A 26,722-nucleotide genomic window follows, 5' to 3' on the forward strand; every position below is an offset into this window, starting at 1 on the left:
GATGTTTTTGGTTTAAAATGGCGACTTTATGCTGTATTTTCGTATGGTTTTTGTGGGTGTATTCTCGTTTTCTTGGTCTCATTTGATAGAATGGAAAATATAATACAGAAATAGAGATGATTTTGATTGGTTTCAGGACCGAAAGTACCTTCAAATTGAACTCAAACTAGCGGAAATGTTTGATTTTTGCCGATATTCCATAGTACGCAGATGACGTCACTCATCTAATACAGTGGACCCCCGGTTTACGATATTATTTCATTCCAGAAGTATGTTCAGGTGCCAGTACTGAACGAATTTGTTCCCATAAGGAATATTGTGAATTAGATTAGTCCATTTCAGACCCCCAAACACACGTACAAACGCACTTACATAAATACACTTACATAATTGGTCGCATTGGGAGCTGATCGTAAAGCGGGGGTCCACTGTACATGTCCATCTGTCCAGTCTAATACACATTTAGGAATGCACTGACATTATCTATACAGTTATTACAATACTGCCCTAGTCTGCATAAATGGAATTTGTGTATAATACAGTGGAACCTCGATACTTGAACAATTCGGTATTCGATTGCTTGGTTGACCATTTGATCGGCACTCGACCAAATAAACACGACGTGCCAGAACTTTGCTGTAAACTATTTCGTGTTTCTTCACATTTTTTGGTGTTTTTTTTTTTTAAATTATTTGTATAAATAATGAGTGTGAAACATAAGCCTGTAATTGTTTTGCATGATGGTACAATTGCTGCTGTCTTTTTCTGTTGCAGGTATGGCTTGTTGCTACTTCTACTTACACTTAGGTCGCACTACACATGCATATACAAGCATACGTATATATATACTAACTCCTCTGGGTTTTCTTCTTCCTAGTTCTTGTTCTTGTTTATTTCTGCTTATCTCCATGAGGAAGTGGAACAGAATTCTTCCTCCGTAAGCTATGCATGTCGTAGGAGGCGACTAAATGCCGGGAGCAATGGGCTAGTAACCCCTTCTCTCGTATAAACTACTAAAAACACAGAAAAGAAAAACTTTATAAAATTGGGATGTTTGAATGTACGTGGATGTAGTGTGGATAAGAAAGAAGTGTTTGCTAATGTTATGAATGAAAAGAAGTTGGATGTCCTGGCCCTAAGCAAAAGAAAGCCGAAGAGGGTAGGGGAGTTTCAGTGGGGAGAAATAAATGGGATTAAGTCAGGAGTATCTGAGAGAGTTAGAGCTAAGGAAGGGTTAGCAAAAATGTTGAAGAATCAGTTATGGAGAGAGAAGAAGGAATATATATGTATAAATTCAAGGATTATGTGGATTAAAATAAGGGTTGGATGGGAAAAGTGTGTCATAATTGTGTATGCACTTGGAGAAGGGAGGAGTGTAGAGAGAGAGAGAGAGATTTTGGGAGGTGTTTAGCAAGTTTGTAGGAACTTTTGAGCAAAGTGAGAGAGTAATTGTGGTAGGGGACCTAAATGCTAAAGTAGGAGAAGCATTTAGAGAGGGTGTGGTAAGTAAGTTTGGAGTGCCAGGTGTAAATGATAATGGGGAGCATTTGATTGAACTTTGCATAGAAAGGGGTTTGGTTATAGGTAACACATTTTAAGAAAAAGAGGATAAATTAGTTTACAAGATATGATGTAGTGCGAAATGACAGTAGTTTGTTTGGACTATGTATTGGTAGATAAAAGACTGTTGGATAGACTTCAGGATGTACATGTTTATAGAGGGGCCACAGATATATCAGATCACATTTTAGTTGTAGCTACAGTGAGAGTAAAAGGTAGATGGGATAAAAGGAAAATGGAAGCAGCAAGTAAGAGAGAAGTGAAGGTTTATAAACTAGAGGAGGAGGCAGTTAGGGTAAGATATAAACAGCTGTTGGAGGACAGATGGGCTAGTGAGGGTATAGGCAATGGGGTCGAAGATGTATGGGGTAAGTTTAAGAATATAGTGCTAGAGTGTTCAGCAGAAATTTGTAGTTACAGGAAAGTTGGTATGGGAGGGAAGAAGAGCAATTGATGGAGTGATGTAAGAGAAAAATTTGGCATATGAGAGGTTTCTACAAAGTAGAAGTGATGTAAGGAGGGAGGAGTATATGGAGAGAAAAAGATCGATGAAGCAATGTGAAAAGAGAGCAAATGAGAGAGTGGGTGAGATGTTATCAACAAATTTTGTTGAAAATAAGAAAAAGTTTTGGAGTGAGATTAAGTTGAGAAAGCCTAGAGAAAGAATGGATTTGTTAGTTAAAAATAGGAGAGGAGAATTATTAAATGGGGAGTTAGAGGTATCGGGAAGATGGAGGGAATATTTTGAGGAATTGTTAAATGTTGATGAAGATAGGGAAGCTGTGATTTCGTGTATAGGGCAAGGAGGAATAACATCTTGTAGGAGTGAGGAAGAACCAGTTGTGTGTGGAGGAAGTGCCTGGGGCAGCGAGTAAAATGAAAGAGGGTAAAGCAGCTGGTATTGATGGGATAAAGATAAAAATGTTAAAAGTAGGTGGAGATATAGTTTTGGAGTGGTTAGTGTTTTTACTTAATAAATGTATGGAAGAGGGTAAGGTACCTAGGGATTGGCAGAGGGCATGCATAGTTTGTATAAAGGCAAAGGGGACAAAAGAGAGTGCAAAAATTATAGGGGATTAAGTTTGTTGAGTATTCCTGGTAAAGTGTATAGTAGAGTTATTATTGTAAGAATTATGAATAAGATGGAGATCAGGATAGCAGATGAACAAGGAGGCTTTAGGAAAGGTAGGGGGTGTGTGGACCAAGTGTTTACAGTGAAACATATATGTGAACAGTATTTAGATAATGGTAAAGAGGTTTTTTGTAACATTTATGGATTTGGAAAAGGCATATGATAGGGGGGGGGGGGGCAAAGTGGCAGATGTTGCAGATGTACGGAATAGGAGATAGGGTATTGAAAGCGGTGAAAAGTTTTTATGAGGATAATGATGTTCAGGTTAGAGTATGTAGGCAAGAGGGAGATTATTTCCAAGTAAAATTAGGCCTGAGAGAGGGATATGTGATGTCACCATGGTTGTTCAATATATTTATAGATGGAGTTGTAAGAGAAGTGAATGTTCGGGTGTTGACGAGGTGTGGGGTTAAAAGATAAAGAATCCAACACAAAGTGGGAGTTGTTACAGTTGCTCTTTGCTGATGACACTGTGCTTTTGGGAGATAATGAAGAGAAGCTGCAGAGGTTGGTTGATGAGTTTAGTAGGGTATGTAAAAGAAGGAAATTAAAAGTGAATATAGGAAAGAGTAAGGTGATGAGGATAAAAAAATTAGGTAACAAAAGATTGGATATCAGATTGGAGGGAGAGAGTATGGAGGAGGTGAATGTGTTCAGATATTTGGGAGTGGACATGTCAGCAGATGGGTCTGTGAAGGATGAGGTGAATCATAGAAGTGACGAAGGGAAAAAGGCAGGTAGTGCACCGAGGAGTCTGTGGAGACAAAGAACTTTATCCATGAAGGCAAAGAGGGGAATGTATGAGAGTATAGTTATACCAACACTCTTATATGGGTGTGAAACATGGGTGGTGAATGTTGCAACAAGAGAATGCTGGAGGCAGTGGAGGCATCATGTCTGAGGGCAATGTTTGGTGTGAATATAATGCAGAGAATCCGTAGTTTGGAGATTGGGAGGAGGTGTGGGATTGCCAAAACTATTATCCAGAGGGCTGAGGAAGGGTTATTGAGATGGTTTGGACATGTAAAGAGGATGGAAGGCAATAGAATGACTTTGAGAGTGTATAAATCTGTAGTGGAGGGAAAGTGAGGTAGGGGTCGGCCTAGGAAATGTTGGAGGGAGGGGGTAAAGGAGGTTTTGTGTGCGAGGGACTTTGTCTTCCAGCAAGCGTGTTAGATAGGAGCAAATGGAGACAAATGGTTTTTTCGTATGGTAATTATGATGGTATTCTAGTTTTCTTGGTTTCATTTTATAGAATGGAAGACATATTACAGAAATTGAGACGATTTTGATTGGTTTTACAATGAAAAGTACCTTGAAATTGAGCTCAAAGTAGAAATCTTCGATTTTTGCCAAAGTTCAAAAGTAAACAAATCATGCTACACGTCCAATACACGTCAACTGGTGATTCTAATGTTCTTTCACAAGTGCGCTGATATTATTTATACCATTTCTACACTAATGTAGTCTGCATAACAGTAAATCTTCTATTTTTTGTGAGAATAAAAATTCAAAGTGGAAAGCAAAAGAATGTAAGAGGGGCCTGGGGACGTGACTAATGAACAGAGGAAATGTTATTTTAGTGCCAGGAATGTATTTCTTGTTTATTCTGGACCCTATTTGGAAATTGGCATCTTTTGAAATTTGTGTGAAATTGGCAAAATTGCTAAATTCTGAGCACTGTATTGGATAGTTGAAATCGGTAAATGGGTGGTTTCTTGTACTCATTCGATAGAAGAAATGGAGTTCTAGGGAAATAGTTATGATTTTTGTCGACTAGTATACTGGAATTGGCCGAATATAGGGATCAAAGTGGGCAAAATCGCCAATGCGTAAACATCATCGAGACCACTAACTTCGCGAGAGCATAATTCCGTAAGTTTTCCATCAGATTTCATACTTTTGGTGTCATTCTGATTGCGAAAAGATTCTCTATCTTTTCATAAGAAAAAATATTTTTTTTTTTTTTTTTTTTGAAATTTGGGCAACCCTGAGAACAAGTCTGGGAGAGGGCCTGGCGACCCTGAAAGGGTTAAATCTTCTGTGCTCCCCTAAAGTGTGGAAGGGGGGGGGGGCTTGATGCTGAAAGGTTCCTGATCCAAGAAATTGGAGTTATGTCTCACCCTGGATCAAACCTGAATGATTCCCCATGAGTGTGAGGATTTCCTCTGATTATAATGCTGCACAGTGATCCTACATTTATTGACCATTTCCCACATTAAGTACCTTTACCTTTGACGAGTTTTGAGAGTTTTTCTACTTCTGGAGCCCAGCCACTCTCAAACCTTACAATAACATTTATCCAACCTAATTTTAAAGCAAACCAAAGGGATTGTCTAAGAGGGGCATCATGTGATTGTCACCTGACTGACTGTAGTGGTGCCTTGAGCGAGACCATCTTAGTCAGGAGCAATATGGTTATCACATGACTGCTGCTGTTGGTGCTCTCAGCATGACCATCTTGGTCAGCAATGAAGGTTATCATGTAGTTGTCACATAGTCACCCATGGTAATGCTCTTGCATAAATAACTCGCATATAGGAGACTGAAACTTATGATGATGTTTTGGTCTGACTTGTGACTTGTTAATGAAAATGTTTATTTCCTCGCAAAGCTTACAATGTGTGGTTTACATGTTACAAAATATTAATTACAAAGAAAGCCACTAGCATGCCTAGGCATTTCAGGCAGACTAATCCTAATTCTTACTGACTATTCTATATTGACACAGGTAATGGTCCAAGTCAGACTGAAACATCATAACTTTGTTTCACATGTGCGAGTTATTTGTGTATTGTTTCAGTCACAGTACTGTATTTTTATTCTTCATAATACGATTAGTAACCAGCAGCGGACTATACCTGTGGTGGAGTGCAGAATTTGATTAATCACATTTGCTGGGAGTTTTCAGTTATTGTAATCAGTGTCTGAAGGACTAATTTGAGATACCAGGGTTCCAATGAAATAAAAATTTATTTCCACATGGTACATCATTTCTAAGTTAAACACTTACCAGTTATCAAGGTTGAACCTATATATGGGTATAAATATTCACCTTTCCTTCACTTTGTGTATATTCCTTGTTACGTCAAGCCATGTTTCTATTGGTATTTCGGTATATATTATATATAATCGCAATGTGCAAATACTATTGTTTCTGAAACATGTTGAGGATCCTAATGGAGTTTAATACATCTGTCACATGTCTGGAACACATCTACAGCATACAATGAGGGGCACCTGCAGTTTGTATAAATTGTCGTATTGCATTTTTAACATATTCTTAGTTACAGGTACTGTATGAATGTCCCTTGTGTGCCGTTGACGTGTTCCTGGTACTTGGTTAGGTTAGGTAAAGTTTGTCAGGAAACAAGACAAATGTTTTCTTAGTCATATGTTGACCTGCAGCTGGAGCTTTTAGTCATCTGACCAAGGCCTTTCACTGGCTTACCCCTTCACCCCTTTAATAATTATGGTTATGATTATAACCATTAAGTCACATCTGTAAGTACATAAACACTTACAGCAAGAATCTTCAATGTTTTTCAAACCATACCACTAACACATGGTAATCAAACATCATGTATACAGAAAGACCAGCAAAAATAAGACATGACATAACTGGTAATCCTTATGAAGTTACAGAGACCTGTATGCAGTATATACAGGTTCAGTCAATAAAATCAACTCATCACCTAACTCTTCATTATAGGGATCCTGAGGGTTTTCTGTATTTATTTGTGGCATAGTGTCATTAAGTTGAGCATAAACAAAGTTGTTGTTTGTTAAGGGTAACATTGGTGGTGGTAAGGATTTGGTCACTAATATTAGTCAGACTCTGTAATGTTTGCATCATGAAGGAAGTTTGCTAGATCATTTTCATTTGTAATATAGTACACACGGCCTACATTTGTTCTTCTTACTAGAATTTGTCCATCACGTACAAAGCACTGGTGAATTTTATCATTATTCTCACGTTTCAGTTTTCTCACTCTGTACAGGAGGTTCTGTTGTTTTCTTGTGAGACTCATTTATGTATATACCTTTTTTTGCTTTAATAGATGAAATTATTAGATCTTTTTTCCTGTCTTGTGTGTGAAATCTGAGCATAACACTTTTTCTAATTTGGTTCCCTAGTAACCGCGATTCTTTTATTTCCGACACTGGTACATTAACATGTAGGTGGTTGTGTATGATCTTTAGAGTTGTATCTTTGCAGTTGGAATGGTTTAATTCACTGGGAAAGAGTGGACTGTTAATTACTACTGCATCAGATAACTTGTCTTGCTCTGCCTTTTCATCTTGGTTAGCAAAATAATTGTTCAATTGGGTATCCATGTTTATTTTCCAGTCCTTGATGGCATCATCAATCTTCGTGTTTACGGAAGTTATTTGATCTGTGTGGCTTAACAATTACACTTAACAAGTTGATACTTGTTAAGTATTACACTTAACAAGTTAAATGGACAGATAGTCACTATGATATAATATTGATTTGGGAGTAAGATCTGACCTGTAATATGTAAGAAGTTGAGCAAATTAACCCGTAAATGGTTCAAGCAGATCTACGTTCATATGCGTAGTGCTCCAAAAGTAGATTACATTTTTTTTGCATATTTTCAAATATAACAAAAAAAAAGTAGATGAAAGTTTTTTACACGTTTTCAGATGTAAAAAAAAAAAAAAAAGATTACTTTTTTTACATATTTTCAAATGTTGAAAAAAGTGTATATGCGTTTGGACCGTTTACGGGTTAATTGCACTATAAAAAGTAAAAAAAAAAAAATATATGAGGTAGTTGGTACTAGCTAGTAAATGATAGTTTTGGGAATTGCACAATAATGTAATTGAAATATACACTAATTGAACACACAATATAAAGGAGACTAAAATAAGTAGTGGTATACAAAATTAAAAGGACAGGTAGCAACCATGAATAACATTAATTTAGGAGTAAGAGTTGACTTGCAACACAAAATTATGAGCAATTAATAGCAATTAAAAAGAAGTAAAAAGTATTTGAGGCAGCTGGTATTAGCTAGTAAAAAAGATAAAAATGCACAGTAATGTAATAGTAACGTACACTATATGCACCACATGTATATGTGTGTTAAGGGCACTTTTTTAATCTGTTACAGAAATGTCAGCTTTTCTAAGGAAGGTAGAGAAGTCATGTTCATTTGAGATGGTATATTGTTGTGCTGTGGATGTTTTCCTAACTAGTATTTTCCCATCTCGAGTGAAACACTGATGTATTTTGTTTTCCTGTTTAAGTTTTCTCAACATGAACAAAAGGTTTTGACGTTTTCTTGTTAGACACTCGTTGATGTACACTCCATTTTTCATTGTAATTGCTGATTTAATTAGGTCCTTTCTTCTATTATATGAATGAAGTCTGATCATAATACTGTGTCTACTACCTTGTTTTCCTAGCAAACGTGTTTCTTTGATTTCATTGTTTTGCAGGATAACTTTTACATGGTCCTCTATTATCCTGATAGCAGTTTCTTTGCACTGCGCTTGGGTTATGTCACTAGGAATGTGAGGACTGTTTTTTATAATTGCATTGGATAACTTACCTTGTTCAGTTTTGTTGTCTTGGAAATCAAGGTATTCATTCAGTCGAGTGTGCATGTTCTGATTCCAGTCCTTGATTGCTTCTTCAACCTTCATATTTAGGGTTGTTATTTGCTCAGTGTGACTGGCTATAGCTGTTTTCAGAGTATTTTCTGTGTCAGCACTTTCCGATGTAATCTTCTCTTCAAGGTTTTGGATCTTGTTCTCGAGGTTGGTTATCTTGGATTCTCGTCGTGCAAGTGTTGCTTTAATATCTTTGATTTTGTTTTCTAGAGTGACGATGTAGTCCCTGATATTGTCAGGAATAATCATACCTGAGTTATCATGAGTGAATCCTTTGAAGGGAGTGGAGTTGGAGGGGGAGTCAGCCGTGTTTGTTGTTGTTGTTCCCTGGGTGGTGGTGGTGAGGGGGGTTGTTGTTCCCTGGGTGGTGGTGGTGAGGGAGGAGGTTGTTGTTCCCAGAGTGGTGGTGGTCGTGAGGCAGGTTGTTGTTCCCAGGGTGGTGGTGGTGGTGAGGGGGGTTGTTGTTGTTCCCTGGGTGGTGGTGGTGAGGGGGGTTGATGATTCACTGGCGTCCTGCTGGTTAGACATGTTGAGTTGTAGAGTCCTTGGTGTTATTCTTTTGTTATTGCTGTTGTTTCTTCTGTGATTTCCTTTCATAGTATCACTAAAGTAGGTACTGTGAAGCTATGGAGGAGACAGCTTGATTTCCCTGAGCTTGGGTTAAGTGATCGTCTGGCAGCGGAGGCGGTGTTTGGGTTAGCAGGGCTATCTTCCTTAGATCTCCCATTTTGTCAAGATTTGGGTTACATTCTTAGTATTCCTGGGTCATTTTGTGGTCTATGTGGGTTCATGTAGTTGTACCTTCAATTAGGCCATCACAGGCTTTGATGAGCGATGGTTTCTTGAAGAATAAGAGCTGGTAGGATGCCGCTGCTGCCGCTTCAAACAGATCTGATCAGTTTGTGACTTAAGAGTCCTCTGAGTGGGAGAAACATCAGTAAAGGATCACACGTGCTGCAGTTCTCTCTCTCTGTCCGTAGTAGTAATAATAGTGGTAGTAATAACGTTAAAAGTAGTGGCATTCTACGGTTGGAAAACACTTGGCGCACCATATACTTTTATTATGGACGCTGTTTTGCTCCAGGTAGAGCTTTATCAGGCAGATAAATAAGACATATGTGCAACAGTTTATCATCAGCAAATATGGAAAACACTTGCATCTTACACGTCTTTTTGTGGGTATCATATATCATTAATATAATAAAAATAAAATAGTCCTTATTTCTTCAAGTGCGTGATAAAATGTATACAGACCATAGCTGACATTAGTGACGTACTACAGCCTCTCCTCACTTAGTGACGTACTCGTTTACCGACGACTTGGACTTACGACGGGCTCTGACCAATATGCATACCAACTTTAGATATTTTATTAATGGCACCTTTGCACCATTTATAACGTGTATATTGTAATAAACAGAATAGAGGAAATCAGCTCTAACATACATTATTTAAATGGATGTTAGAGCTGATTTCCTCTATGCTGTTTATTACAATATACAGTACACTACTGTATAAACATTTAAAAATATAACAGAAATGTTATAAATGGTGCAAAGGTGACATTAAAAAAGTATCTGAAGATGGCTGACACAAAACCACTACCAGTATAGTATACTCCTCGCTTAATGACCAATTTGTTTACTGACCTACTCTTAGGAGCGGAACTGTGGTTGTGTAAGCTAACACCCAGGTACCTATTTACTGCTAGGCGAACAGGGACAGCAAGTGTAGAGTGACTAACATCCAGGTACCTATTTAATGCTAGGTGAACATGGACAGCAGGTGTCTTAAGGAAAAGTGTCCTAATGTTTCCACCTGTACCAGGGATCTAACCATGAACCTCAGTGTGTGAGCTGAGTGTGTTACCAACTTTATCAGGCCAGAGTGAAAGGTTGTCTATAATGAAGGTTTAGTCTGTATTAATTGTCTTCCATTCTTGTTAGGGGCATTAAATACCACAACATTTTTACATTTATTTGGGAACATTCTGTCCCATTGTTATTTTGTTCCGTTGAACAAAACATTTTTGCAAATTTTTGAAAAGTTTCAGCTTCATCTATGTAGTTTATCAAGTAAAAGTAAATGTTTAGTTTAAAAAAAATTATTGAAATCACAGTAAAAATTTCAGTTACTACTACAAGTAGAAATACATACATGGTAGTAAATGAAAATTTAATGTTACGGTAGGAAGATGAAATGGCAGCTGGTTGGTTCTCTTATAAAGCTTCTCTATATAGTACAATGTCTCGTACTGCACTTTTTAATTACATTTATTCCATAAATTAAATAGAGCATGGAAAGGACCTCATGGTATGTGCTCTTCAGTTTTTCTCTGCTCCTTTTCAGTCGCTTTTATGAAAAATTCCGCTATACAGGAGTGTCCAGACTACCACTATAAAGCAAAAAATAGTCTTTTTTCACTTTAAATTGCATATAAAAGCATAACATGTTTACATGTTATTATGCTTATACATGTTATCATGTTATACTTTCATCCTTAGCTTGTAGTTAGTGGTGAATATATTTTAGGTAGGTAGCCTGAATAAATGAAGAATGGGTATAACTGCTGATAAACACTGTATTAGCAAAATGCTGTAAAACGAGGCCCTCTTGTATATGAGAACTTTATAATTTATAGAAAGTTGAATGCATGTACAAGATGCCATTGTTTTGCTGCATATCATTTTATGTAGAGAAAATTATAAAAAGTTGATGCAGTTTTATAATGGTTACATGTTGCACTCTGTTCTGCCTCTGGTTTTTGCTTGCATAGGTCTCCTGATTGTACATGATCACATGTCATTTTTGCCACTTTTATGACACGAGGTAGGCCTCCTAAATCAATTTGAGAATATACAGTTAATAGGCAGGATCAATATTGAGAACAATTGGAACATTTTAAGCCTAGGGACAGTCTGTGTACTCAACATTTGATACATCCTAATGCTTGTTAGCAATATCTGCTACACAAATACAAATAATTTATTTCTTTTCTGCAATATAGGATAATGTAGTTTATATATAATAAAATATTGTTCGGCACAAAAGAAAGCCACTAGCATGCGGTGCATTTTGGGCAGACTAATCCTAATTCTACATAGGGTAGTGTTAGTTGCCATAATAGGCTTAAGGAAAAATAACATAGGTAGCGGTACACTTACATGGGTGTAGAGCATGCCAGTAGCTGACTAACAATGTAGCTGACGAGTGTTTCTTATTGCAGGGCGCGCCTGTGTGGGGGAGTTGGGCAGCTGGGGGCGGCGCGCCCTGCCTAGTCCCCCTCAGGTAGTGGGCAGTATGGGGGGCATGGTGGGTGCCTGGGAGAGGCCCATCATAGGCCGGGGGGACGGAGTAAGGGGCGGGTGTGAGCCTGCTGCGTCTGCTAGTGGTGGGGGATTAGGGATGCTGCTGGATCTTCTGGGTCGTGGGGATGAGCAGATCCCGCTTGATGGCATGGCTGCCGTGGCAACACCCACTGGGGGTCGTCTTTGTCCCGTATGTGGCAGATACATCAGTAACCCAAGTAATCTAAGGAAACACATGCACAGAGCACATGGAACTCGTACTTACTCCTGTCCAGCTTGCCACAAAGTCTATCGTGTGGCGTGTGATCTTCGACGTCATGCCCTGGCTGCTCATAACATAAGAATGGAGGCATACCACCCTGGAAGTGGCACGTCACCACCCTACTTATCACAACAGATAGTATCTAGAAATATACCTAGTTGTTCAGATAGACTTAGTTCAGAAGGAGAGGGTCAGCCATCTTCGGAGTCGCTACTGATCCGTATAGGTAGCCCGGACCAAGCCCCAGTGTACACAACACCTAGTAATCCTTCCCTGGGACCAATGTCAACAGGCATCCCACCCCACCTTGCGCCCTATGCTAATAGTAGTGAGAAGGAAATTAGCACAACATGCAGCATGCCACCAAAACATGCCTCTGCAACCCTCACCAAAAAAGGATCCATCGGCTTGAATTACGCCACGGAACACCTTCACACTCCTCTCACTGACACACGACCTGCTGCTCGGGTCTAGTGCCTCAAAATTCACTCATGTCTAGTGTTTCTACTATATTTTATTTAATATTTTGTTTACATTGAAATATAAGTTTTATGTGAGGGAGCTTTGCCCTCTAATGACATAGTACAGTATACATGGAAATAAAAAAAATCCACTCGGAGACATAAGAGAAATAAAGAGGAGGGGGGTGGGGGGCTATTTATTTGAACCTCCAACTGAGGTCTTCTTCAGAAGAAGGGGAACTCAGTTTGAGGTCAGACAACATATACAGCCCCTGTTTAGTTCTTGTTTATGTCTCTTAGTGGGTTTCTCATTTACTAGTCTCCATTACACTTCATGCATAACATAGTTCATTTTTATATTGAAGCTTCATTAGTACCTTCGTTTTGTTTAAATTTCTGTTATTACACAGTCTTTATTAACTTTATTAATGTCTCCTTTCATTCCACCTCCATCTATTTATGTTGAATTTAATCATTACACTGAAGCTTCAGATCTTGAATTTTCATGTGACTTTTTTAGAAAAATAAGTCACAATATTGTAGCTGGAACAACTTACGAGAATCACATTTTTTATGAGGAAAGTTTAGTCAAGGTTTTGGCTAGTAATGGTCATAATGAGCCATGTTGTGGCTTATTAATAGTCCAGGATTAATATTAATGTTTCCTCTCAGAAATGTGCTTTAGTTGTCACTTATCTAGTCTGCTTTGTTCCCCTTATATTTATGTAATTCCTTGTTTCTTCATTTATTATTATTATATGGTAACTTATAATTTTCATTGTGATAATTGTCCTAATTTTCTTTTGTTTTAATCAATTTCAAAAGAGTATCCAGCTTTATTATTATTATTTCTTAAATTTTACTGTATATGTTTGAGTATTTTTGTATGTATTATTCTGTATAAGTTTGACTAATATACACAATCAATTCCATTTACTTCAGTTTTAAGTATTTTGTATAGATATACATACCCTTTTAATTACAAGTGCATTTCAGTTACTTTCTCATCCTTTTCACTCTGAATTTTGTTTTGTATATTGTCAGATAAATCACAGGAGCATTAATATACATTTAGTTTGTCATTCTCTCTCTTGTTCTCTCTCATTCATTTTCACTTTCCAAAGTAGATTAAAGATTATTGAGGTCCGAAATCAGTAATTTAGTGCAGTCATTGAGGCAGGACCAGGAGCTGAGTCTCAAATGCTCTCTCACACACACACACACACACACACACACACACACACACACACACACACACACACACACACACACACACAGACACAGACACGCATGCACGCACGGCAAAACCAAAAGCTAGAGCTCACAACCTCACATATTTGGTCAGGTAAAAAACTGGCAATTACATAAACATGTTTACTTCTGGTAATACTCAAATAATTCGCCGCACTTAGGAGACTCGAAACTTATGACAATGTTTAGGTCCATCTTAGACCATTAACAGGTTGAGGTGAAACGTCATCATAAGTTTGTCTCATAAGACCAAGTTATTTGTATATTTTTCCAGCCATGGTATTGTGACTTTTTTATTGTTTACGTACAATAACATCGAAGCACTAAATATCTCCATTTAATGGACTTGGAAAATACAGGTGACTTGAGGCTTGACCAGGGAGCCTGTCTATAAATGTTGCTAGGAAATATATATATGTACACCACACAAGTAATACTGTTGACGGGGTCATTTGTTTCCGACATGTTGGACAGAATCCGCCATTTACACACTTGTCCACTGTTATGATCACGACAGAAAATATCACTGTTATCAGGCACAATAAGCATTGCCGATTTTTGCCTCCCCATCTGTTATGTTGTCGTCCCTTATTACTTTGATAGTAAGGGTCTCACTACGTGTTCTAGTGTGGGGTAGCTTTTACATAAAGGACTTATATGTCTAGGGTAATACTTACATACATGATTGATCATCCTCGGTCTCTGAAATCCTGTCACCAGCCCTCTTCATAGGTTATTTAAACTACCTCTATAAAAAAATATAGCTGTATTCTAAATAGATATGTACAGAATATACAATTGCAGCACTCACATATTCAAAACATAGGCTTGCACACCCCTTAGCTGCTCTTCACAGACAGTCCACATGGTGGATCTGGACAAATTGTCTTTCTTTCTTCTGGACTAATCTCTGGGCTAACCAGTGTTTTGACACACTTTAGTCACCCTCAGTATGGTGGCCACAACTTAAGTTATAAAACCCACCCTGGGGCACACATAATGCCCCAAAAAAATAGAAAGAAGGACCCAGAGGTCCTGCCAGCTTCAAGTCAACAAAAAAAAAGAGAAGGGGAGAGGGAGGAGCCTAGCTAAGCTCCTCCCACACCCACCATAAAACAAAAGACTGTTGCCAAGCACAATTCTCTAGTTACCACACCTTATTTACTTTTACAAAAAGAAATACAACTTTATAAACTACTTAATTAAATTGTGTGTGTGTGTGTCTATAGTATAACCTATTATATTGAGAAAAACAGGCTTGACTCAGCTGCCTTACAGCCATAAGACTGATCTGTCCTTATGATATTTAGGCTGAGTCCCCATCAGTTCAATATAATTAGGTATTCCAGAGTAACTGTTACTTATAAATACTTGTTGGGTCCTATAGCCCCATAACACCTTCCCCTCTAGTAATTGGTCAAATCCTTGTGTTTACTATTTGATGTGATGGATACACATTTGAAGTGTGAAAGAGGTACCTCATGGATGTGAAAGTGATGTTAACAATGAAACACTTGTTGACAATGAAACACATTTGTTGACATTAAAACACACATGTTAACATTAAAACACACATGTTAACATTAAAACACACATGTTAACAATGAAACATGCTTGTTGACAATAAAACACTTGTTGCAGTAAAACACTTGTTGACAATAAAACACTTGTTGCAATAAAACACTTGTTGACAATAAAACACTTGTTGCAATAAAACACTTGTTGACAAAATACACTTGTTGACATTAAAACACACTTGTTGACATTAAAACATACTGAAGAGATATGGATTTACTGTGCTGTTGAAATTTAACCCTTTGAGGGTCCGTCCCATAGTTCTACGGCTTTGAAGCCAGGGTCCAAGCCGTAGTTTTACGCCATGAGCTCAGCTCACTCAGATAAGCTGTGAGTGGTAAATTTGGGCCTAGATATGAGAGAATGAATCTTTGTGGTAAGTATGCACCATATAAAACAAATCCTGCAGCATGCAGTGCATAATGAGAAAAAACTGCGACTGTGTTTTCAGATTAAAACAGCGACTTTGCGGTGTATTTTCATATGGTTTTTACATTTGTAGTCACTGCCTCTTGGTCTCATTTAATAGAATGGAAGATATATTACAGAAATAGAGATTATTTTGATTAGTTTTAGTACTGGAAATAGTTCGAAATTGAGCTCAAATAGTGGAAATGTTCGATTTTTGCCGATGTTCAAGAGTAAACAAATTGTGTCATGCGTCCAATACATGTCAACTAGTGGGTCTAATATACGTTCACAAATGCGCTGATAATATTTATACAATTATTACAATATTGCGTAACAGTAAATCTTGTATATTTTGGTGACTAAAACTTCTTTATGTGAATAAAACGTCAAAATGGAGCTCATCTGTGAAGCCTGGAAATGTAGCTAATAAACAAAGGAAATGTTATTTTAGTGCGAGGAATGCCTGCATTGTTTATTCTGGACCCTATTTTGAAGTTGGAATACAGCCTCTCCTCGCGTATCGACATATTCATTTACCGACGCCTCAGACTTACGATGGACTCTCTGACCAGTATGCATGCCTAAATAATGTATATTTGAGCTGATTTTCTCTATTCTGCTTCAAATTTAAAAATTCAAATTCAGATTTATTTATTTATTTGCAAGTAGTACATTGCAGTGCAACCCATTATTGTAAATAATGGGTTGCAGTGAAAAGAGAGCCTCTATTATGCCTAGGCATTTTGGGCGTACTTAATGTAATAGCTTACTGACTATTTATTTTATTATTTATTTTATTATCACACCGGCCGATTCCCACCAAGGCAGGGTGGCCCGAAAAAGAAAAACTTTCACCATCATTCACTCCATCACTGTCTTGCCAGAAGGGTGCTTTACACTACAGTTTTTAAACTGCAACATTAACACCCCTCCTTCAGAGTGCAGGCACTGTACTTCCCATCTCCAGGACTCAAGTCCGGCCTGCCGGTTTCCCTGAATCCCTTCATAAATGTTACTTTGCTCACACTCCAACAGCACGTCAAGTATTAAAAACCATTTGTCTCCATTCACTCCTATCAAACACGCTCACGCATGCCTGCTGGAAGTCCAAGCCCCTCGCACACAAAACCTCCTTTACCCCCTCCCTCCAACCCTTCCTAGGCCGACCCCTACCCCGCCTTCCTTCCACTACAGACTGATACACTCTTGAAGTCATTCTGTTTCGCTCCATTCTCTCTACATGTCCGAACCACCTCAACAACCCTTCCTCAGCCCTCTGGACAACAGTTTTGGTAATCCCGCACCTCCTCCTAACTTCCAAACTACGAATTCTCTGCATTATATTCACACCACACATTGCCCTCAGACATGACATCTCCACTGCCTCCAGCCTTCTCCTCGCTGCAACATTCATCACCCACGCTTCACACCCATATAAGAGCGTTGGTAAAACTATACTCTCATACATTCCCCTCTTTGCCTCCAAGGACAAAGTTCTTTGTCTCCACAGACTCCTAAGTGCACCACTCACTCTTTTTCCCTCATCAATTCTATGATTCACCTCATCTTTCATAGACCCATCCGCTGACACGTCCACTCCCAAATATCTGAATACGTTCACCTCCTCCATACTCTCTCCCTCCAATCTGATATTCAATCTTTCATCACCTAATCTTTTTGTTATCCTCATAACCTTACTCTTTCCTGTATTCACCTTTAATTTTCTTCTTTTGCACACCCTACCAAATTCATCCACCAATCTCTGCAACTTCTCTTCAGAATCTCCCAAGAGCACAGTGTCATCAGCAAAGAGCAGCTGTGACAACTCCCACTTTGTGTGTGATTCTTTATCTTTTAACTCCACGCCTCTTGCCAAGACCCTCGCATTTACTTCTCTTACAACCCCATCTATAAATATATTAAACAACCACGGTGACATCACACATCCTTGTCTAAGGCCTACTTTTACTGGGAAAAAATTTCCCTCTTTCCTACATACTCTAACTTGAGCCTCACTATCCTCGTAAAAACTCTTCACTGCTTTCAGTAACCTACCTCCTACACCATACACTTGCAACATCTGCCACATTGCCCCCCTATCCACCCTGTCATACGCCTTTTCCAAATCCATAAATGCCACAAAGACCTCTTTAGCCTTATCTAAATACTGTTCACTTATATGTTTCACTGTAAACACCTGGTCCACACACCCCCTACCTTTCCTAAAGCCTCCTTGTTCATCTGCTATCCTATTCTCCGTCTTACTCTTAATTCTTTCAATTATAACTCTACCATACACTTTACCAGGTACACTCAACAGACTTATCCCCCTATAATTTTTGCACTCTCTTTTATCCCCTTTGCCTTTATACAAAGGAACTATGCATGCTCTCTGCCAATCCCTAGGTACCTTACCCTCTTCCATACATTTATTAAATAATTGCACCAACCACTCCAAAACTATATCCCCACCTGCTTTTAACATTTCTATCTTTATCCCATCAATCCCGGCTGCCTTACCCCCTTTCATTTTACCTACTGCCTCACGAACTTCCCCCACACTCACAACTGGCTCTTCCTCACTCCTACAAGATGTTATTCCTCCTTGCCCTATACACGAAATCACAGCTTCCCTATCTTCATCAACATTTAACAATTCCTCAAAATATTCCTTCCATCTTCCCAATACCTCTAACTCTCCATTTAATAACTCTCCTCTCCTATTTTTAACTGACAAATCCATTTGTTCTCTAGGCTTTCTTAACTTGTTAATCTCACTCCAAAACTTTTTCTTATTTTCAACAAAATTTGTTGATAACATCTCACCCACTCTCTCATTTGCTCTCTTTTTACATTGCTTCACCACTCTCTTAACTTCTCTCTTTTTCTCCATATACTCTTCCCTCCTTGCATCACTTCTACTTTGTAAAAACTTCTCATATGCTAACTTTTTCTCCCTTACTACTCTCTTTACATCATCATTCCACCAATCGCTCCTCTTCCCTCCTGCACCCACTTTCCTGTAACCACAAACTTCTGCTGAACACTCTAACACTACATTTTTAAACCTACCCCATACCTCTTCGACCCCATTGCCTATGCTCTCATTAGCCCATCTATCCTCCAATAGCTGTTTATATCTTACCCTAACTGCCTCCTCTTTTAGTTTATAAACCTTCACCTCTCTCTTCCCTGATGCTTCTATTCTCCTTGTATCCCATCTACCTTTTACTCTCAGTGTAGCTACAACTAGAAAGTGATCTGATATATCTGTGGCCCCTCTATAAACATGTACATCCTGAAGTCTACTCAACAGTCTTTTATCTACCAATACATAATCCAACAAACTACTGTCATTTCGCCCTACATCATATCGTGTATACTTATTTATCCTCTTTTTCTTAAAATATGTATTACCTATAACTAAACCCCTTTCTATACAAAGTTCAATCAAAGGGCTCCCATTATCATTTACACCTGGCACCCCAAACTTACCTACCACACCCTCTCTAAAAGTTTCTCCTACTTTAGCATTCAAGTCCCCTACCACAATTACTCTCTCACTTGGTTCAAAGGCTCCTATACATTCACTTAACATCTCCCAAAATCTCTCTCTCTCCTCTGCATTCCTCTCTTCTCCAGGTGCATACACACTTATTATGACCCACTTCTCGCATCCAACCTTTACTTTAATCCACATAATTCTTGAATTTACACATTCATATTCTCTTTTCTCCTTCCATAACTGATCATTTAACATTACTGCTACCCCTTCCTTTGCTCTAACTCTCTCAGATACTCCAGATTTAATCCCATTTATTTCCCCCCACTGACTACTTAACACTAAAGAAATGATTACAATATACAGTACACTGCTGTATAAACATTTAAATATATACCAGAAATACTATAAATGGTGCAAAGGTGAGATTAAACCAATATCTAAGATAGTTGACACAATCCCACTACCATTATAGTACTCTCCTCACTTAGCGATGAATTCGTTTAATGATGTGGTCTTAGGAACGGAACTCCGTCATTAAGTGTGGAGAGGCTGTATTTTGAACTTTGTGTGAAATTGGCCAAATTACCAATTTCTGATCACTTTGTTGGGTAGTTGAAATAGACAATTGGGCAATTTCTTGTGCTCAGTCAATAAAATAGATGATACTAGCGAAATAGCTTAAGAATTTGGTCGACTGGAATAGTGTAATTAGCCTTAAATAGGAGTCAAAGTGGGTAAAATTACTGATGCATAAATAGCGCTGATGCAGTAAAATTTGCGATAGTGTAATTTCATCAGTTTTCCATCAAATTTCGTACTTGTTGTTTTATTACCTTCAGAAACAAATTCTCTTACCATTTCGTTAGAAAAAATAACAAAAAATTTATTTTTTGAAAATTCTTGGACTCTGTTGGCAAAGGCGTAGAACTACGGCTTGGACCCTCAAAGGTATTTGTACTCTGGAGGAGGGAAGTACAGTACCTGTACTCTGGAGGAGGGAAGTACAGTACCTGTACTCTGGAGGAGGAAAAGTACAGTACCTGTACTCTGGAGGAGGAAAAGTACAGTACCTGTACTTTGGAGGAGGGAAGTACAGTACCTGTACTCTGGAGGAGGAAAAGTACAATACCTGTACTCTGGAGGAGGGAAGTACAGTACCTGTACTCAGGAGGAAAAGTACAGTACCTGTACTCTGGAGGAGGAAAAGTACAATACCTGTACTCTGGAGGAGGGAAGTACAGTACCTGTACTCTGGAGAAGGGAAGTACAGTACCTGTACTCTGGAGAAGGGAAGTACAGTACCTGTACTCTGGAGGAGGGAAGTACAGTACCTGTACTCTGGAGAAGGGAAGTACAGTACCTGTACTCTGGAGAAGGGAAGTACAGTACCTGTACTCTGGAGGAGGGGTGGGAATATTACACACCTGCCAGTATTACACCTTTACATCTGGTATCAAAGATACCTGGCTCTTTGCTATCTTTCATAGCCTTGAGGAACTCTATAAATCTAATCATGAATAGTGCTTCATGATGCTCTAAACCAGTATGGATCATTCAACATTAAGAGTGGTTGCAGAGGTTTAATCCTATAGTCTATTACACCAGTGTGGATCATTCAACACAAGGAGTGGTAGTAAAGGTTCGGTCCTACGTCTACTGAACCCACGTAGGCTATTCAGTGTAAGGATTGGTGGAATCTTGATCCTCCATTGCTATTTATTATACTGTCTGTGATCAGTCAGGCTGTTGGTGATATACGTCAGGTAAATCAAGAAGACAGAATAAGGGTAAATTCTCAATTTAACAAACTGACGGGTAGAGCAGGTGACTGATAATGGCAGTTATGGTGGCTAGAGACATGATTGTTTTGTCATGAGAGTAAAAATAAACTTTATTTCCTTCTGCAGTATTATAAAGTGTAGTTTACATGTAATAAAAGATTGCTAAGCACAGAAGAAAGCTACCAGCAGTGCATTTCAGGTAGCAATAATGAACAGTTGTATGATCAACAACCACAAATCAAGTGCACGTAGGAGACTGAACCTTATGAAGACATTTCAGCCCGACTTGGACCTTTAACTTGTGACACTTCAATCGTGGTATTGTGCCTTTTATTCTTTATAATAAGTAGATTTTGACAAGTTGTTGACAACCCCATCTCTAAATAATTTAAACAATTATGGTGTATTCATACATTCCTGTCATAGGTCTACTGTTATTGAAAAATGCTCTTCATTTCTCCTACATAACCTAACCTGAGCCTCGTGGATTATGTCCTGCAATTCCGACTTTTGTTAAATCAAGAGTTTACTGTATAGCAAAAATCAGAACTTGGAAATCATCTACATAGAAATATAAAAGTTGGAAGAGGTTGAAAATATGCAGAGAAAAGCAGATAATAATGCAACAAGACAGGAAAAGAGGATATATTTAATGAATTAAGTCTTTTAACCCTTTGACTGTCGCAACCCCCAATCCTGAGGTGTCTCCTGGTGTTGCAAAATTTAAAAAAAAAAATTATTTTTTCTTTTGAAGTGATAGAGAATCTTTTCCCGATTGTAATGACACCAAAAAAAACGAAATTTGATGGAAAACTGACGGAATTATACTCTCGCGAATTTAGCGACCTCGGCGCTGTTTACAAATCGGCGATTTCGCCCACTTTGAGCCCTATTTTCAGCTAATTCCATTGTTTCAGTCGCCCAAACTCATAGCTAGTTCTTTAGAACTCCATTTTTTCTATCGATTGAGTACAAGAAACTGCCCATTTACCGATTTCAACTACCTAATAATGTGGTCAGAAATTTGCAATTTGGCCAATTTCACAAAAACTAAAAAATATGACAATTTCAAAATAAGGTCCAGAATGAACAATGCAGACATTCTTGGCTCTAAAATAACATTTTCTTTGTTCATCAGTCATGTCTCCAGGCCCCTCTGATATTACTCTTGCTTTCTATTTTGAATTTTTATTCAAACAAAAAATAGAAGACTTACTATTATGCAGACTACTGCAATACTGTAATAATTGTATAAATAACATCAATCCATTCATGACTGCATATTAGAATGGCTAGTTGGACATTTATTGGACAATGGCATTTGTTTACTTTTGAACATTGGCAAAAATCGAACATTTCCCCTACTTTGAGCTCCATTTCTAGGTTCTTTTTATAGTAAAATCAATCAAAATCACCTCTATTTCTATAATATGTTTTCCATTCTATCAAATGAGACCAAGAAAACGAGAATACAATCATAAATACTATACGAAAATAGACCACAAAGTCGGCATTTTAATTAAAAAAAACGGTCGTAGTTTTTTTTTTCTCATTATGCACTGCGTGCTCCAGGATTTTTTTTATATGGTGCACACTGACCACACAGACCCATTCTCTCACATGTAGGCCTACCAGCTTTCTCCTGCTTGATTTGAAGCCGCTAGAATTTATGAGTATATATACGTCGAACACGGTACCTCGTAAGACGTGTATATATACGGCCGCGACAGTCAAAGGGTTAAATGCAGTAGGCTGAATTAATTTTCATAAATACAGTAGTGGACTGCCAGAAAATTATTAAAGAGGACAGTAAATGATTCAGTTACTTGGAGTTATATCCAAATAAAGTAAATATTTTTTAACATTCTGGCCACCTCCCATCGAGGTAGGATGACCCTTAAAAGAAACACTTTCACCACCATTCACACTATCACTGTCTTGCCAGAGGTGCACAGGTACGACTGATCCCAAACCTCTCCTTTAAAGTGTAGGTACTGTACTTCCCACCTGCTGTACATATATGTTTAATTAGTGAAGTCAGATTGTCACAAACACATCATAGGTACAAATGTTACACACACGAGCATGTACACTCTTACAGAGAGAGTGAATGTGTGTGTGTGTGAGTGTGTGAGTGTGTGTGTGTGTGTGTGTGTGTGTGTGTGTGTGTGTGTGTGTGTGTGTGTGTGTGTGTGTGTGTGTGTGTGTGTGTGTGTGTGTGTGTTAGTTAGTTACCATTTTGTCCTAGGCACATGTCGATTAGACACTAGGCCTGTTGTGTGTGTAGGTGTGTGTGTAGGTGTGTGTGTGTAGGTGTGTGTATGTAGGTGTGTGTGTGTAGGTGTGTGTGTGTAGGTGTGTGTGTGTAGGTGTGTGTGTGTAGGTGTGTGTGTGTAGGTGTGTGTGTAGGTGTGTGTGTAGGTGTGTGTGTGTGTGTGTGTGTGTGTGTGTGTGTGTGTGTGTGTGTGTGTGTGTGTGTGTGTGTGTGTGTGTGTGTGTGAGAGTGTGTGTGTATGCATGTGTGTGAGAGTGTGAGTGAGAGTGAGTGAGTGAGTGAGTGCAGGTAGGTCAAGAATGAGAGAGAGAGAGGGGGGGGGGGTTAGATTACAGAAAAGGAAAGGGTGATGGACACTTTAACATTCATCTTCAAATCACTCAGGCTTGTATTTTACCACTTGTGTCCTGTTGTGTAACATTACAGAGGATCACTACAGTAGGCCTATAGGCCCATGCTAGGCAGGTCCTTCATGTAGCAATGTAATCAACACACATTAACTTATTCTAGTGGTGGTTTCTTGAGGAAAAATATAAGTTATGCAAAGTTCAGTAAAGTCACAGTACCCTAGCTGAAGCAATTCACTGTACCATGGCTGAAACAAGTCACAGTACCCTAGCTGAAGCAATTCACTGTACCATGGCTGAAACAAGTCACAGTACCATGGCTGAAGCAATTCACTGTACCATGGCTGAAGCAAGTCACAGTACCATGGCTGAAGCAAGTCACAGTACCATGGCCAAAACAATTCACTACTAACAAACACTTTTGAGAGGAAATCTTTGATGACGTCTTGGTGGAGAGAAATGGTATAAAATATTGACATTTTGGAAACAAGTGCAGTGTAACGAGATTCCATTTTGACAACGTTTTGCCTATGTAGCAGTTTTTTTTTTTAATTTACTGAGTGGGTGAAACATTGTCAGTAAAGAGTCGCATTACACACTGCATTTGTGTGTTTGTTTTGAATGGGCTCATATTTCCTGCTAGACCAAAACCATGTCACAACCTGACTTAATAATGGAGTAAGTTGTACCAAATTGTCTGAAAGTTTTCCAGAGTGGAGATTATTTGTGAATCAATGTGGTTTTAAACTCGAGTCCTAGTGAATGCCGGTGAATAAATAGAAGAATCGATGGGGACTTGAACCATGCTTCTGGCCTGCCAGATGCCAGGTATACCTGGAGGGGGTTTCGGGGGGTCAACGCCCCTGCAGCCCGGTCCATGACCAGGCCTCGCGATGGTTCAAATCCTCATTCATTCTTCTATTTATTTAATGCTTTATTATTAACTCAGCATTATGATAGAAATGTGCTAAAAATTAACTGGTATTTTATTTTCTCGTACAGTTTTTTTTAAGCATTGATATTAAGGATGTTATAACTGGTCCAAACACAAAATAAAGTTAGTCAGTACCTAATGTAAGGCATGAAGCACATTTAGCTCTTAAGAAACTGCTTTCACATCCAAAGATATTTTTTAAGTAGTATAATTATAAATGAAAATATTAGTCATGGGTAATAATATGAAATTTAAGGAGCACTGCAGGAATTTATTCTGGGTGTCTGCAGGACGAGTACCTCACACAACCATGTAAATGGATGTTAATTACAAGTGCTCTTTGACTTACAGTGGCTTGATGTATGGAATTTCAACTACAATGGTGCAAAAGCAATTACTTTGGAAATGAAACTTAAGATAAATACCCAGCATGATGGCAACTAGTCTCTAACTTGTATTCATTTATTAACTTTTCAGTACTGGTATTTAGTTATAGTAATTATTTATTGACTTATTTAGTGACAGCAGTTATTTATTTACTTCTGTATTTAGCATAATTCTGTAAGTTTTCCATCAGATTTCATACTTTTGGTGTCATTATGATCGGGAAAAGATTCTCTATATTTTCATAAGAAAAAAGTAATTTTTTTTTTTTTTTTGAAATTTAGGGGACCCTGAGAACAAGTCTCTGAGAGGGCCTGTGGACCCTGAAAGGGTTAAGCAAAATTAAGGGTTATTTTTGGGCCAGGGTAAATTGTGGAAACTGGATCCACAGACATGGCAGTCCTACTGTATAGTGACTCGTTCTTGGTAACAGCCATAGCAGTTCTTATATCAGCAGTTATAACAGTGATTATTGCAATGGTTATTGCAACAGTTATGGCAGTCATGACTCACAAAATTACACACTGCCATGGAGTTTTGGAACTCACTCCCCGTAGGTTCAAATCCCCACTCGTTCCATGCTTTGGTCGTTTTCATCATGAAACTAATGAAAATCACCACTACAGTGGACCCCCGGTTAACGAACTTTTTTCATTCCAGAAGTATGTTCAGGTGCCAGTACTGACCGAATTTTTTCCCATAAGGAATATTGTGAAGTAGATTAGTCCATTTCAGACCCCCAGACATACACGTACAAACGCACTTACATAAATACACTTACATAATTGGTCGCATTTGGAGGTGATCGTTAAGTGGGGGTCCACTGTATTTCTGTAATATGTTTTCCATTCTATCAAATGAGACATTGAAATTGAGAATACAACCATAAATATTATATGAAAATACACCTCAAAGTTGGCATTTTAATCCAAAAACACAGTCGGAGTTTTTTTTTTCTCATTATGCACTGCGTGCTGCAGGATTTTTTTTTATACAGCACACACTAATCACACAGAGCCATTTTCTCACATGTGGGCCTACCAGCTTTCTCCTGCTTGATTTGAAGCCACTAGAATTATTGAGTATACAGTGGACCCCCGGTTAACGATATTTTTTCACTCCATAAGTATGTTCAGGTGCCAGTACTGACCGAATTTATTCCCATAAGGAATATTGAGAAGTAGATTAGTCCATTTCAGACCCTAAAACATACACGTACAAACGCACTTACATAAATACACTTACATAATTGGTCGCATTCGGAGGTAATCGTTATGCGGGGGTCCACTGTATATACATCCGAAACACTGGCTCGTAAGACGTATATATACAGCCAAAACAGTCAAAGGGTTAAGTAGTGGCTGTCATCACCCAGGTCTGGAGATCGAATCCCCAGCCAGAAAAGAACAGTATTCCATTAAAACATTCTTTTTTTATGAAACTTGGAGCCTTAGGGTCCCTGCCCTCACACCTGGGTAACTGCCCTGTTCTCATATGATTGGCCACTGTGTTAAGAGAGATGTTAAGGTACATGGAACCTTGTTGCTAGTCACCCAAGTGACAATGTTTTCTACAATGTGCATAAAGGCACCAGTGGGTGCAAATCCATGGCTTCATGGCCTAATTTCGATATCATACGTAGCACTGTCTTACTAAATGTAAAAAGAGAAAGACTTTACATTTCTTTATTTTTGGGTTACCCTGCCTTGGTGGGAGACAGCCATTGTATTAAAAAGAAAACTTAGCGCTGTATGAACCTTATGGGTTTAGTGCGTGAGTGCTAACCCATAATGATAACATTTATGTTAGTAATAATAATAATAATAATGAAATTGTACTTACTATGTGTATTTATTAATCTACTGATAACATAAGGGACCCCTTGTGAATTAGAGT

At 38.4% G+C, this 26,722-nt stretch overlaps 1 protein-coding gene across 4 annotated transcripts in view; it reads left to right on the forward strand.

Annotated features, from left to right (window-relative positions):
- The window catches only part of LOC128700853 (protein bric-a-brac 2), a 408,639-nt gene that overhangs the window by 261,728 nt on the left and 120,189 nt on the right, over positions 1-26,722 (forward strand). The window contains exon 8 of one of the 4 annotated variants that reach the window (XM_070104747.1): positions 11,559-13,101. The exons of the other annotated variants lie outside the window; for them this stretch is intronic. Coding sequence (XP_069960848.1) covers positions 11,559-12,376 — 818 coding nt within the window. The 3' untranslated portion in view covers positions 12,377-13,101. Of the gene's footprint in view, positions 1-11,558; positions 13,102-26,722 lie in introns of those variants that run through there. 4 annotated transcript variants of the gene reach the window in all.

This window comes from Cherax quadricarinatus, chromosome 94 (genome assembly GCF_038502225.1).
Source record: "Cherax quadricarinatus isolate ZL_2023a chromosome 94, ASM3850222v1, whole genome shotgun sequence".
In the NCBI taxonomy this organism is placed as follows: domain Eukaryota; kingdom Metazoa; phylum Arthropoda; class Malacostraca; order Decapoda; family Parastacidae; genus Cherax; species Cherax quadricarinatus.